Below are 13,995 nucleotides of genomic sequence, written 5' to 3' on the forward strand. Positions count from 1 at the left end.
AAGTTAATAGTGCAAAAAAGGATTAATGAGGTGGTGTTCATAGGTTCGGGGTCATTCAGAAATGCAGTGACACTGGGGAAGAAGTTATTCCTGCATCATGACACCAAACTTGGCAAATTTTGTTTGACTATATGGAGTTACAAATACGAGCTTGAATATATCCTGCTCAGTGTCCATGTGTTCAGACCAATGCGACGTGTTTGAAAGTACAGGCTGAATTTTCGATGTGTCTGAACTGGAGGGTGTAGCATCCAGTCACTGATCTCATTGGGGTTTGAAGTATTTCAGATATTTCTTTCAAATATCATATTGGGTTAAAACATTTACAAGACTAACAGCCAGATTCTGTACTTTGCCTGGCTTGAGATTTTCCAGGTGATACTTTTTGCTTTTTGCACTTTCAGGAGCTGCAAACTCGCGTGGAACAGATCTGTGCCATGGCAACAGTAATGAGGAAAGCTGTTCAAATGGATGATCAGAATACTGCCAAAATTCAAGAGAAAATAGCCCAGCTGGAGGTAAGGGTTTTGAGTGCACACTTCATAGGATTTCAGATAGCCACAGGGCCTACTCTGTACTGTTGTATCAGCAGGGCCAGCTTCCTGTCATTATGCTTCACGTTGATACTTTAGCAAGAACATACCGGCTGCCCTTGTTGAAATATTACAGTTCAGTCTTGGGTGGGTTGGAGTTGAAGGTTAAAGATTCAAAAGAGACAGTTACATGGAATGGAAATCATATCAGGAACCATTGCCAAAATTGTGTCCTATTCCAGAAGATAGATAATGCCCAGATTCTTTCACTGTTCAGATTCCTCTTCCCTTCAAGATCCACTTTGTCTTTTGTGATGATTTATAACTTCAAACATTATATTTATTCAAGTGAAGGCACATGAAATCTGGAAATACGGGTGTAACTTTGTCTTTACTGTAAGCAAAACATGCACATATCACACGTGATGACGTGCAATTAACATATTTTACATATATTAATATATATTGCTTGGCTATAAAACCAACTCAATAAAGGATGCATCTCAACTAATACACAATACACTATATAACACAACTAACCATATGCAGACATCCACAGTATAGTAAGTGTTAAGTTGTCCCATTCAGGCTTAAAGCCTTAGTCGCTGTGGAGGATTTCTCATTCTTGTGGGATAACATCTTTCCTGGCAAAGGCAGCACTCTGCTTGGCAGATGATATTCGTGGCTGTGACACAGTCTCGGGTTTTGGGGCCTCGTTCGTGGTGGTTGTGACTCTGGGACTGCAGGAAGTGGTTCTGACAGCTCGGGACACCTTTCTTCTCCTTTTCTCTCTCTGGATCTACGTCGACCCCTTTCTTTTTTCTCACATCTCTTTTGCACCATTCTCTTCCTTATTTACATTCTTTCTTTCCATCTCCTCCCTACTTTTTCTTCTAGTTTGTGCATCTTGATCTTGGGAAGGTACATTTAGTTCACTGGAGTATTCGCTTATTAATCCTTCTATTGTTCCCTTTACAATCTGATCTCTCCGTTTGGTTTCCTCATCCACAACGTTTGTTTCTCCATTGATTCCTTTCTATTCCACTTTCCATTCATCCAGCTGGGCTTTGGTCTTTGCATCTACTCTAACAAGCAGTTTCTTGTCTCCCACTTGAAGTTCATGCAATAACCTTAATGCACACAGAGCAGATTCTGGTTCTTTATACTCACAAATGCTGAATACTTGCAATTTTCCTGTTGCTCCATGAACTCGCTTCCAGCTTAAAACCAAGCCACATTTTGCAAGTAATTGTCCGGTGAACACATGAGAAACTTTCTCAGATATACTGCCTACAAAAACTGTTGTAGTCGGACTACGGCTTTTGTCACTTCCACGTCCAATATGCTTTCCAACCAGGGGCGCAGAGGTTGGCATCAACACCTGTTTGTCCTCAGTTGGGCAATGGCTCATGGTGTTCAGAATGGAGACAGTTGTGGCATCATCCAGTACTTAATTCACTTTCAGTTGGCTGCATTGCAGGGAATGAGGCATGCAAATGGTGATGGGTCTCCGATCAAGTTGTAGTTGTCCCAGCCAATCACACCCCCCCAGTGATGAGAAATCCTTCTGCTTTTACCACATAAAAGCAGAATGTGGCTTGTTGGTTGTTGTATTTCACTGTCAGGAATGTCTTTCCCACTGGAGTTATCTTTTCTCAAGTATAAGTTCTTAGTTGGATACCTGCAGGCTTCAGTTTGGTATTCTTGAAATGCTGTTCAAACTCATGTTGTGGAATGACTGAAACAGCTGAACTGGTATCCTATTCCATTTTAATTAATTTGCTGTTCACTTCTGGCGTAAGTCACATTGCTTGTCTATTAGTAGTTTTCATATTGTTAATGTCAAGGCTAGCCAGTCCTGTGTCTCTCTCAACATTATCAGATCTTTTTCCAACTGCAATTTGACTTTTTAGCTTCTCTTCCCTATGTAGATGATTTATTTTGTCTGCCCGACATGCACTTTGTAGGTGATCTACTTTGTTGTATTTTCTGCAAGTTTCGCATTTAAATCTGCATTTGTTTGGTTTATGTGAGCCCTTACCACAACGGTGACGCAATTTGTTTGGCCAGGCCGGTTTCTGTTCAGACGCTCTAATTTTTTCACATTCGCTTTCACTACTGGAGCCCGCTGGTGGCGTAGTGGCATCAGCACCGGACTTCGGAGCGAAGGCTCCTGAGTTCGAATCCAGCCAGCTCCCTTGCAGGCTTTCCATCTGTGCTGGGTTGAGGGTTGAGCGTTGAGCTGGCAACCCAACCTCGTTAAAGTAAGAAAGCCTGCTTGAAAAAAACACTGTCATGACAGCGTCCCGATGATTCCACTCGGACTTAAGGGCTTTCTTCTTCTTCTTCATTACTGACTGCAACGCAATTGCATCTGTCTGCATTTTCCATTGAAACAGTGATTTCCATGGCTTGTATGAATGCAAGTTGTGCTTCAGTTAGGAGCTAATTTTGAATGCTTTCTTTTAAGATTCTACAACCTAAAAAAAATTTCAGTGTATCATTAAGCCAATTACTGAACTGTCAATGCTGAGATAACAGAAATCTCTGCAATTCAGCCATGTACACTGAAATGGACTCTCTTTGATTCTGCTTATGAAACCTAAAGTGTTCTGCAATCAACAATGGCTTTGCTTCTCAGAGTTCCTGCATCACTTTTACAACAGCAGCGAAACTCACTTCTGATGGTTTGGTTGGAGCAGTCAAACTTCAACGCAAACTATATGCCTTTAAACACAATGCACTGAGCAAAATTGGTACTCATTTCTCATTTGCAATTTGATTTGCTTCAAAATACTGTTCCAATAGTTCAGTATACATGAGCCAATTACCCATTGTGTAATCAAACTCAATCTTTCTGATGTAGCCAGCCATTTCTGATTTTTTTTTTAAATAATTATTATCACCTTGTTATAAACCCGGTAATTCTTCCATTTTTTAACCTTTTTTTTTAACCTCTTTTTAACTGGATCGTCTCTTCCCTTCCGAAGACTGACTCCACACATGCTGGGCTGTTTCTTTTAAGTTTGACCTTCCTCACTTTTTTTTTTGGTTCAAACTTCTCACACCGCTTTAACAGATCATCTCTAGTTTGGCTTTCATCAGATACATGGCAAAGGATCAGAACTAAATGTGACCTTTTCTTCCTGTGAAGTGTTACTCATCTCTAGCCACTTTGTGAGCTTGCATATAGTCAGATAGACCACCACCTTTCGAGTTTCTCCTCCAGTGTCCAGCTGTGCCTTTATTTGGTTCTGCTCTTAGATAGAAGATTGTAACTGAAACACTCTAGTTCCTTTACCAGTACCTTTTAGGCCCCATCTTCACCTCATTCACCCTCTAGGCTGCAGAAGTTATCATCTACATTTAATAATGGTACTCTACCTTTTCACATATTCACCTGCCTCCACAGCTATTATTGATGTGATCTCACGCAGTGAGTTGATAGGCATTCAACAACGAGACAATCATAGCCAAGTCTATTCCTTTCACATCTACGAGGGGTGATTGATAGGTTCGTGGCCTAAAGTAGAAGGAGATGAGTTATTATCTTCAAACTTTCTGCATTATCACTCAGAGTTGAACTGCACGTGCATGTAACGAGAGCGTCTTGGACCTCCAGGTGGTCCACAGCAAGGGTGATTGATAAGTTTGTGGCCTAAAGTAGGAGATGAGTTATACAGCTCTCCTTACATACACATGTAGTTAAACTCTGAGTGAAAATGCAGAAAGTTTGATGTTAATAACTCCTCTCCTTCTACCTTAGGCCACAAACTTATCAATCACCCCTACTGTGGACCACTTTCTGGAGGTCCAAGACGACAACTTCTACAAGGAAAGGATCTGTATGCTCCTTGACCACTGGACTAAGTGTGTAAATGTAGGGAAAATAAATGTGCTAGGTTTTCTAAAGTTGAATCCTTCTATCTTAGGCCACGAACTTATCAATCACCCCTCGTAGTTCTTGCAGGAGTTGTGGGTGGTACATCTTGACTGAGGTTGCACTATTGTTGAATATGTAACAGTTGGGGCAGACAGTTTACCATATTGTCAACCTCTATAAGCCTTCTGCTTTGCTTTGTTGAATATGTTGGGACACTGTTATTCACTGTTGAGGCGGACAGTTTACCATATTGTCAACCTGTAAGAGCCTGCTTTGCAGGAGCTGCACCTTCAGAAATGCACAAATGAAAAGGAGGACGTGGAGGGACTTCAGTGATTTGAAAATGACATAAAATACAATGTCTCATGTTCTTTAATTTTGTTTTCAAGCTTGAAAATAAAGAATTGCGGGAGCTTGTGTCATTCAGTAAGGAAATATCTCTTCGGGAGGATGTCGTTCAACCTCTTCACTGTGGAAAGTAACTACTGTGCTGGGTCGTCCCTAAAATAGGTAGCTATACTGACTTATAGCCACTTGAACAGTGCTTCCAACTCACAACCTGCTCTGTTGCCGCCAATGTTATTGAGACTAGAACGGAGTTTGAAGTTTCAACTAGAAACTTTTTTTTTAAAGTTTTAGTAAGAATTTCTGGTAGAATTTGTTTTATTTTAGTGGTAAAGCACAGAGTAAACACTTCTGGCCCTTCAAGCCACGCAACCTCAGTAACACCCAACAAACCCAATTAACTCTTAACACAGGACAATTTACAATGACCAGTTAAGCTACCCAGTACGTGGGAGGAAACCGGAGCATCTGGGGAAAACCCACACATTTCATGGGGAGGACAAACATAGACTCCTTACGGAACAGTGCCAGAATTGAACTCCCGAATACCCCGAGCGGTAGTAGTGTCCAGCTAACTGTTATGCTACGGTGGCACCTTTCACTAGGGGAAGCCTTGAATTTGCAGATATCCATTTCATAGAATAGTACAGCACAGTACAGGCCCTTCGGCCCACAATGTTATGCCGACCCTCAAACCCTGCCTCCCATATAAGCCCCCACCTTAGATTCCTCCATATCCCTGTCTAGTAGTCTCTTAAATTTCACTAGTGTATCTGCCTCCACCACTGACTCAGGCAGTGCATTCCACGCACCAACCACTCTCTGAGTAAAGAACCTTCCTCTCATATCCCCCTTGAACTTCCCACCCCTTACCTTAAAGCCATGTCCTCTTGTGTTGAGCAGTGGTGCCCTGGGGAAGAGGCGCTGGCTATCCACTCTATCTATTCCTCTTATTATCTTGTACACCTCTATCATGTCTCCTCTCATCCTCCTTCTCTCCAAAGAGTAAAGCCCTAGCTCCCTTAATCTCTGATCATAATGCATACTCTCTAAACCAGACAGCATCCTGGTAAATCTCCTCTGTACCCTTTCCAATGCTTCCACATCCTTCCTATAGTGAGGTGACCAGAACTGTACACAGTACTCCAAGTGTGGCCTAACCAAAGTTTTATAGAGCTGCATCATTACATCGCGACTCTTAAACTCTATCCCTCGACTTATGAAAGCTAACACCCCAAAAGCTTTCTTAACTAGCCTATCCACCTGTGAGGCAACTTTCAGGGATCTGTGGACATGTACCCCGAGATCCCTCTGCTCCTCCACACTACCAAGTATCCTGCCATTTACTTTGTACTCTGCCTTGGAGTTTGTCCTTCCAAAGTGTACCACCTCACACTTCTCTGGGTTGAACTCCATCTGCCACTTCTCAGCCCACTTCTGCATCCTATCGATGTCTCTCTGCAATCTTTGACAATCCTCTACACTATCTACAACACCACCAACCTTTGTGTCGTCTGCAAACTTGCCAACCCACCCTTCTACCCCGACATCCAGGTCGTTAATAAAAATCACAAAAAGTAGAGGCCCCAGAACAGATCCTTGTGGGACACCACTAGTCACAATCCTCCAATCTGAATGTACTCCCTCCACCACGACCCTCTGCCTTCTGCAGGCAAGCCAATCCTGAATCCACCTCGCCAAACTTCCCTGGATCCCATGCCTTCTAACTTTCTGAATAAGCCTACCGTGTGGAACCTTGTCAAATGCCTTACTAAAATCCATATAGATCACATCCACTGCACTACCCTCATCTATATGCCTGGTCACCTCCTCAAAGAACTCTATCAGGCTTGTTAGACACGATTTTACCCTTCACAAAGCCATGCTGACTGTCCCTGATCAGACCATGATTCTCTAAATCCCTATAGATCCTATCTCTAAGAATCTTTTCCAACAGCTTTCCCACCACAGACGTAAGGCTCACTGGTCTATAATTACCCAGACTATCCCTACTACCTTTTTTGAACAAGGGAACAACATTCGCCTCTCTCCAATCCTCCGGTACCATTCCTGTGGGCAACGAGGACATAAAGATCCTAGCCAGAGGCTCAGCAATCTCTTCTCTCACCTCGTGGAGCAGCCTGGGGAATATTCCGTCAGGCCCTGGGGACTTATCTGTCTTAATGTATTTTAACAACTCCAACACCTCCTCTCCCTTAATATCAGCATGCTCCAGAACATCAACCTCACTCATATTGTCCTCACCATCATCAAGTTCCCTCTCATTGGTGAATACCGAAGAGAAGTATTCATTGAGGACCTCGCTCACTTCCACAGCCTCCAGGCACATCTTCCCACCTTTATCTCTAATCGGTCCTACCTTCACTCCTGTCATCCTTTTTTTCTTCACATAATTGAAGAATGCCTTGGGGTTTTCCTTTACCCTACTCGCCAAGGCCTTCTCATGCCCCCTTCCTGCTCTTAACCCTTTCTTAAGTTCCTTTCTTGCTTCCCTATATTCCTCAATAGACCCATCTGATCCTTGCTTCCTAAACCTCATGTATGCTGCCTTCTTCCTCCTGACTAGATTTTCCACCTCACTTGTCACCCATGGTTCCTTCACCCTACCATTCTTTATCTTCCTCACCGGGACAAATTTATCCCACACATCCCGCAAGAGATCTCTAAACATCGACCACATGTCCATAGTACATTTCCCTGCAAAAACATCATCCCAATTCACATCTGCAAGTTCTAGCCTTATAGCCTCATAATTTGCCTTTCCCCAATTAAAAATTTTCCTGTCCTCTTTGATTCTGTCCTTTTCCATGATAATTATAAAGGCCAGGGAGCGGTGGTCACTGTCCCCCAGATGCTCACCCACTGAGAGATCTGTGACCTGACCCGGTTCATTACCTAGTACTAGATCTAGTATGGCATTCCCCCTGGTCGGCCTGTGACAGGAATCCATCCTGGACACATTTAACAAATTCTGCCCCATCTAAACCCTTGGAACTAATCAGGTGCCAATCAATATTAGGGAAGTTAAAGTCACCCACGATAACAACCCTGTTATTTTTCCATCTTTCCAAAATCTGCCTCCCAATCTGCTCCTCTGTATCTCTGCTGCTACCAGGGGACCTATAGAATACCCCCAGTAGAGTAACTGCTCCCTTCCTGTTCCTGACTTCCACCCATATTGACTCAAAAGAGGATCCTGCTACATTACCCACCCTTTCTGTAGCTGTAATAGTATCCCTGACCAGTAATGCCACTCCTCCTCCCCTTTTTCCGCCCTCTCTATCCCTTTTAAAGCACTGAAATCCAGGAGTATTGAGAATCCATTCCTGCCCTGGTGCCAGCCAAGTCTCTGTAATGGCCACTACATCATAATTCCATGTATGTATCCAAGCTCTCAGTTCATCACCTTTGTTCCTGATGCTTCTTGCATTGAGGTACACACATTTCAGCCCTTCTACCTTACTGCCTTTACACTGTTTATTCTGCTTCACTTTCCTCAAAGCCTCTCTGTATGTTAGATCTGGCTTTACTCCATGCACTTCTTTGACTGCTCTATCGCTCTGGGTCCCATCCCCCTCGCAAATTAGTTTAAACCCTCCCGAACCATGCTAGCAAACCTACCTGCAAGGATATTGCTCCTCCTCGAGTTCAAGTGCAACCCATCCAATCTGTACAGGTCCCACCTTCCCCAGAAGAGATCCCAATGATCCAAAAACCTAAAACCCTGCTCCCTGCACCAACTCCTCAGCCACGCATTCAACTGCCATCTCCTCTAATTCTGACCATCTCTGTCACGTAGCACTGGCAGCAATCCTGAGAATGTCACCCTTGAGGTCCTGTTCTTCAGCCTTCTGCCTAATTCCCGAAACTCACACTTCAGAACCCCATCCCTCTTCCTGCCTATGTCGTTGGTCCCAACATGTATCACGACTTCTGGTTGCTTTCCCTCTCGTAGCAGGATGTCATGCACCCGGTCAGAGACATCCCGGACCCTGGCACCCGGGAGGCAACAAACCATGCGGGTGTCCTCATGACATCTTCTCCAATGTTGACACTAGAATCCAGTGCCTCCTTGTTCCATGCAATCTCTTTCTGGGAGTAAATGGGCTGAATTGTATCTCTTCAAACTACGGATTTGTTCCATGATACACCAACAAAATAAGAACCTTGAGGTTGTCAAATCCATCTCTGTCTACTCTTTACTTCCAATTGGTTCTCCGTCAAGAAAGAATATCTGCATCATTTAGTGCACTGCAATAATCCAATTAAAAAACAAGGGTCAAACATCTCCTCGGACCGTCAAACTTAGGACTTGAGTGTGATTAAAATCACGAACAGCAGCAATGATTGCTAGTTGGAATCTTCTGATGCAGTGTCATTTTCCAAAGAAGCAGCAAATGTTATTCCATTATCATAAAACATAGGAGCAGAATTAGACCATTTGGCCCGTTGAGTCTGCTCTTGCATTTCATCATGGCTGATTTATTATCCCTCTCAACCCTGTTCTGCCTTCTCTCCTAACTTTTGACACTCTTACTAAGAGCCTGTCAACCGCCACTTTAAATACACACAATGACTTGGCCTCCACAGCCATCTGTGGCAATGAATTCCACAGATTCGCCAGCCTCTTCAAATTCATCTCTTTTCTGATGTCCTACTCTGAGATTGTAGCCTTATGTCATAGACTCCTCACTATTAGAAACATCCTCAGCATGTTTAATCTGGGCCTTTCAATATTCCATAGGATCGAGTGAGATCCCCTTCATTTTTCTAAACTCCAGTGTGTACGGGCTGAAAGCCATGAAATACTCCTCTTATGTTAACACTTCTGTTGTTGGGATCATTCTCCGAAACCTCCTTTGTCAGCACGTCCGTCCTTATACAGTATATCAGGCACAATACAGTAAGTGTGGTCTGACCAATGTCTTATTACATCCTTGCTGTTATATTCTTGTCCTCTCAAATTGAATGCTACCATTGCATTTGCATTCCTTGCCACTAACTCAACCTGCAATTTAACTTTAAGACATCCTGCACCAGGCTATCAAATCCATGTACATTTGCAATTTTGTAATCCACTCCCCATTTAGAAACTAGTTTCCGCTTTTATTCTTTCGGCATGACAATACACTTTTCTACATTGCATCCCATCTGCCACTTCTTTGCCCATTTTCCTAATCTACTGAAGTCCTTCTGCAGACTTACTGCTTTCTCAACGCTAAGTGTCCTTCCACCTATCTGTGTATCATCCGCAAACTTGGCCATAAAGCCATCAATTCTCTCGTCATATCATTAACATATAAAAGTAGTGGACCCATCACCAAGCCCTGCAGAACGCTGTCACTGGAAGCCAACCAGAAAAGACCCCTTTTATCCCCACTCTTTGCCTCCTCCTCGTCAGCCAAACTTCTATTAATGCTAGTTGCTTTTCTGTAATACCATGGGCTCAAGAATGTGGAACCTTCTCAAAATCCAAGTGAACAACATCCACTGATTCTCCTTGTTTATCCTGCCTATTACTTCCTTAAAGAGTTCCAACAGATTTGTGAGACAAGTTTTCCCTTTAAGGAAACAATGCTGATTTCGGTCTATTTTATCATGTGCCTCCAAATACCCTGAAACCTCATCCTTATTAATGGACTCTAACATCTTACCAACCACTGAAGTAAGGCTAACTGGCCTATGATTTCCTGCCTTTTGCCTCCCTCCTTTCCTAACGTGTGGAGTGACAGTTGTGATTTTCCAGTCCTCTATAACCATTTCCAGACTCCAGTGATTCTTAAAAGATCACTACTAATGCCTTCACGATCTCTTCAGCTATCTCTTTCAGACTCCTGGGATGTAGTCCATCTGTTCCAGATGACTCATCTACCTTCAGACCTCTCAGCTTCCCAAACATCATCTCCTGAGTAACAGCAACTACTGACATTCTTGAATTGCTTATTTGTGGCTCATGTCTTCCACAGTGAAGACTTAATGCAAAATAATTATTCAGTTCATCTGCCATTTCTTTGTTCCCCATTACAACCTCTCCAGCATCATTTTCCAGCAGACCAATATCCTCTTTTGCCTCTTTTATTGTTTATATAGCTGAAAAAACTTTTGGTATCTTCTTTTGTATTATTACCTTCATATTTCATCTTTTCTCATGTCTTTTTAAGTTGCCTTCTGGTGGTTTTTAAAAGCTGTCCAGTCCTCTAACTTCCCACTATATTTTGCTATATTATATGCCCTCTGTTTTGTTTTTATACTGTGAAGGAAGTCAAACAGCCTCAGATACCTTGTCCTCCCTTTAAAATACTACTTCATCTTTGTGATGTATCTTTCGTGCCCCTTCCGAATTTTCCCCAGAAAAAAGCAGCCATTGCTGTTCTGCCATCACCCCTACTAAAGTCCCCTTCCAATCAACTTTGGCCAGCTCCTCTCTCATGCCCCTGTAATTTCCTTTACTCCACTGTAATATTGATGCATCCAGCTTTAGCTTTTCCATCTCAAACTGCAAGGTGAATTCATGTTATCATCACTGTCTCCTTTACCTTAAGCTCCCTAATCAAATCTGGATCATTATGTAACACCCAATCCAGATTTACTGTTCTCCTATTGGGCTCAAATACAAGCTGTTCTAAACAGCCATCTCATGGGCATTCTGCAAATTCCTTCCCTTGGGATCCAGCACCAACCTGACTTTCCCAATCTGCCTACATATTTTAATCCCCATGACTGCTGTAACATTGACTTTCTTGCATGCCTTTTCTATGTGCTGTTGTAATTTGTACCCAATATTCTGGCTACTATTTAGACTGGAGTATATACAGGGTCCTGGCAAATTGTTCAGCTGAGGCTATGGACAGGGTGGAGCCCAACCCACTGGAACAGCTCCCTCCTTCTGCAGTACTAGTGCCAACATCCCAAGAATTCAAGCCCACCTCTCTCACACCAACCGTTCACCACACATTTAACTCTCTTAATGATCCTTTGTCAGTTTCAGGTGGCATTTTCGTTCTGCATTTTAATTTAGTTCCTTCTCCTCAACAAGTATCTCTCTCCTTGGTCTTCTTATGTCATTGGTACCCACAAGGATCACAACAACTGGATCTTTCTGCTCCCATTCCAAATTCCTCTGTATGTCAGCTAAGATGACCCGAACCCCGGCACCAGACAGATACTCAGCTTTTTGGGCTCTTAATCCTAGCAACAGAAAATTGAATATTCATCTGACTGCGTTCTCCCCAATTACAACTACATTTCTCTTACTCTTTTTCCCCTCTTGAACCAGTGCCATGGTTACCTAATCATAATCAAAGTTGCACTGCCTTTGGCCTCATATTCCAACTCCAGAAGAGAAATGCAAAACTGCCTTTGTCTCTTTTTTAAAAATTTTTACTGGTAGAGGTGATAGAGATTCTGTGTGTCTCTCTCTCTGTCCTTTTAAAGAACATATATTTGGCTGTGTTGGTTCACATAATGAAATAGCCTCTTAATTCTAATGATTCCAGGCCTACAGAGGACACATACCCGCATAAGGCACTGAAGAATTAATGCTGTCGAGGTGTTATCAGATATGGCTCAGCACCTTCAGAAGAGAAGGTAGAAGACCTGTTTACAACAAAACGTCAACTGACCTAGTGCCGTGTTTCCTCAGTGCCTAGTACATTAATAAGCAGATTAATTACAACACCCCACTGCTGATAAATCACTTAGTATTTACAGAAACAAAGTTGGACTTCCCCCCCAGCTGATGCTCTGGCAACACATTAGTGAATCCTGCTACTTGACTTCTCTTCCACGTTCCTTCCTTCCATTAATGCAAGTGTAGAATTGTGGTGAAAGGGATACTCACTGAGTTCCGGATACTTTATATCGTCCACATCTGCTGTTTTACAAAGTACTGAGCGAATGCTGTGAAGGGGAGAGATGGTGCTGGTCAGATGGGGGGGGGGGGGGGTAATGTTGCTTGTCTTTTACATTTCTCAAATAGCTGCCTAAGAGCCTAGGCTTTGAGTAATGGAAACTCTTGTACATCTCATTTAGAAGCTTCTGAAACTTTAATTTGTTTGGCCAGGACCTACTGTTTGTAAATGCCCAAATAAATTTTCTTACTGTATTTTTTAAACAACTGTCCAAGATGTATATTGTTTTGTGTGTTTGTACTGATAGGCCCTCCATTGTTTGGGATCGACCATGGTTGTTGCTTCCTAGTTGTTTATATTGTCAGTGGATATGCAAGCCAGTGTTGCCCATGTAACAGGCTCCCCCTCTCCACGCGGCCGATGAATCCAAAGGAACGACAGAGATCAGAATCAGGTTTATTATCACTGACATGTGATGTGGAATTTGTTAACTTACCAGCAGCAGTCCAATGCAATACATAATCTAGCAGAGAGAGAGAAAATAAATAAAATAAAACATAATAAATAAACAAGTAAATCGATTACGTATATTGAATAGATTCTTTAAAAATGTGCAAAAACCAAAATACTGCAAATTTTTTTAAAAAGTGAGGTAGTGTCCATAGCTTCAATGTCCATTTAGGAATCAGATGGCAGAGGGGAAGAAGCTGTTTCTGAATCGCTGAGTGTGTGCCTTCAGGCTTCTGTATTTCCTACCTGATGGTAACAGTTGAGTGAAGGGCACGCCCTGGGTGCTGGAGGTCCTTAATAATGGATGCTGCCTTTCTGAGAAACGGCTCCCTGAAGATGTCCTGGGTAGTTTGTAGGCTAGTGCCCAAGATGGAGCTGACTAGATTTACAATCTTCTGCAGCTTCTTTTGGTCCTGTGCAGTAACCCCTCCATACCAGACAGTAATGCAGCCTGTCAGAATGCTCTTCACAGTACATCTATAGAAGTTTTTGAGTGTATTTGTTGACATGCTAAATCTCTTCAAACTCCTAATGAAGTATAGCTGCTATCCTGCCTTCTTTATGACTACATCGATATGTTGGGAGTAGGTTAGATCCTCTGATCTTGACACCCAGGAACTTGAGGCTGCTCACTCTCTCCACTTCTGATACAGATTGATACAATATTGCACCAGCAGCATCGCAGGAGTTGCCAGTCAATGTTGAACTCAACGTAGGACTGCCTTAGGGACTTCAGCACCATATTTTTCTTCTGGGTTTACTCCTGAAGCCTTCCCCATGAGTGGGTATAGCCACAAGGCAGCGGATGTTTGAGATCAGAGTTTTTTTTCTAGATGAGCTGTCAACCACGGCT

At 42.8% G+C, this 13,995-nt stretch overlaps 1 protein-coding gene across 1 annotated transcript in view; it reads left to right on the forward strand.

Annotated features, from left to right (window-relative positions):
* The window catches only part of LOC140195239 (suppressor of IKBKE 1-like), a 49,029-nt gene extending 35,863 nt beyond the window's left edge, over window positions 1-13,166 (forward strand). The window contains 3 exon segments of the mRNA XM_072253256.1: window positions 405-518; window positions 4,806-4,926; window positions 12,279-13,166. Of these exon segments, the coding sequence (XP_072109357.1) occupies window positions 405-518; window positions 4,806-4,898 (207 nt within the window). The 3' untranslated portion in view covers window positions 4,899-4,926; window positions 12,279-13,166.
* Window positions 13,167-13,995: the final 829 nt, after the last annotated feature.

This window comes from Mobula birostris, chromosome 3, assembly GCF_030028105.1.
Source record: "Mobula birostris isolate sMobBir1 chromosome 3, sMobBir1.hap1, whole genome shotgun sequence".
Classification (NCBI taxonomy): domain Eukaryota; kingdom Metazoa; phylum Chordata; class Chondrichthyes; order Myliobatiformes; family Myliobatidae; genus Mobula; species Mobula birostris.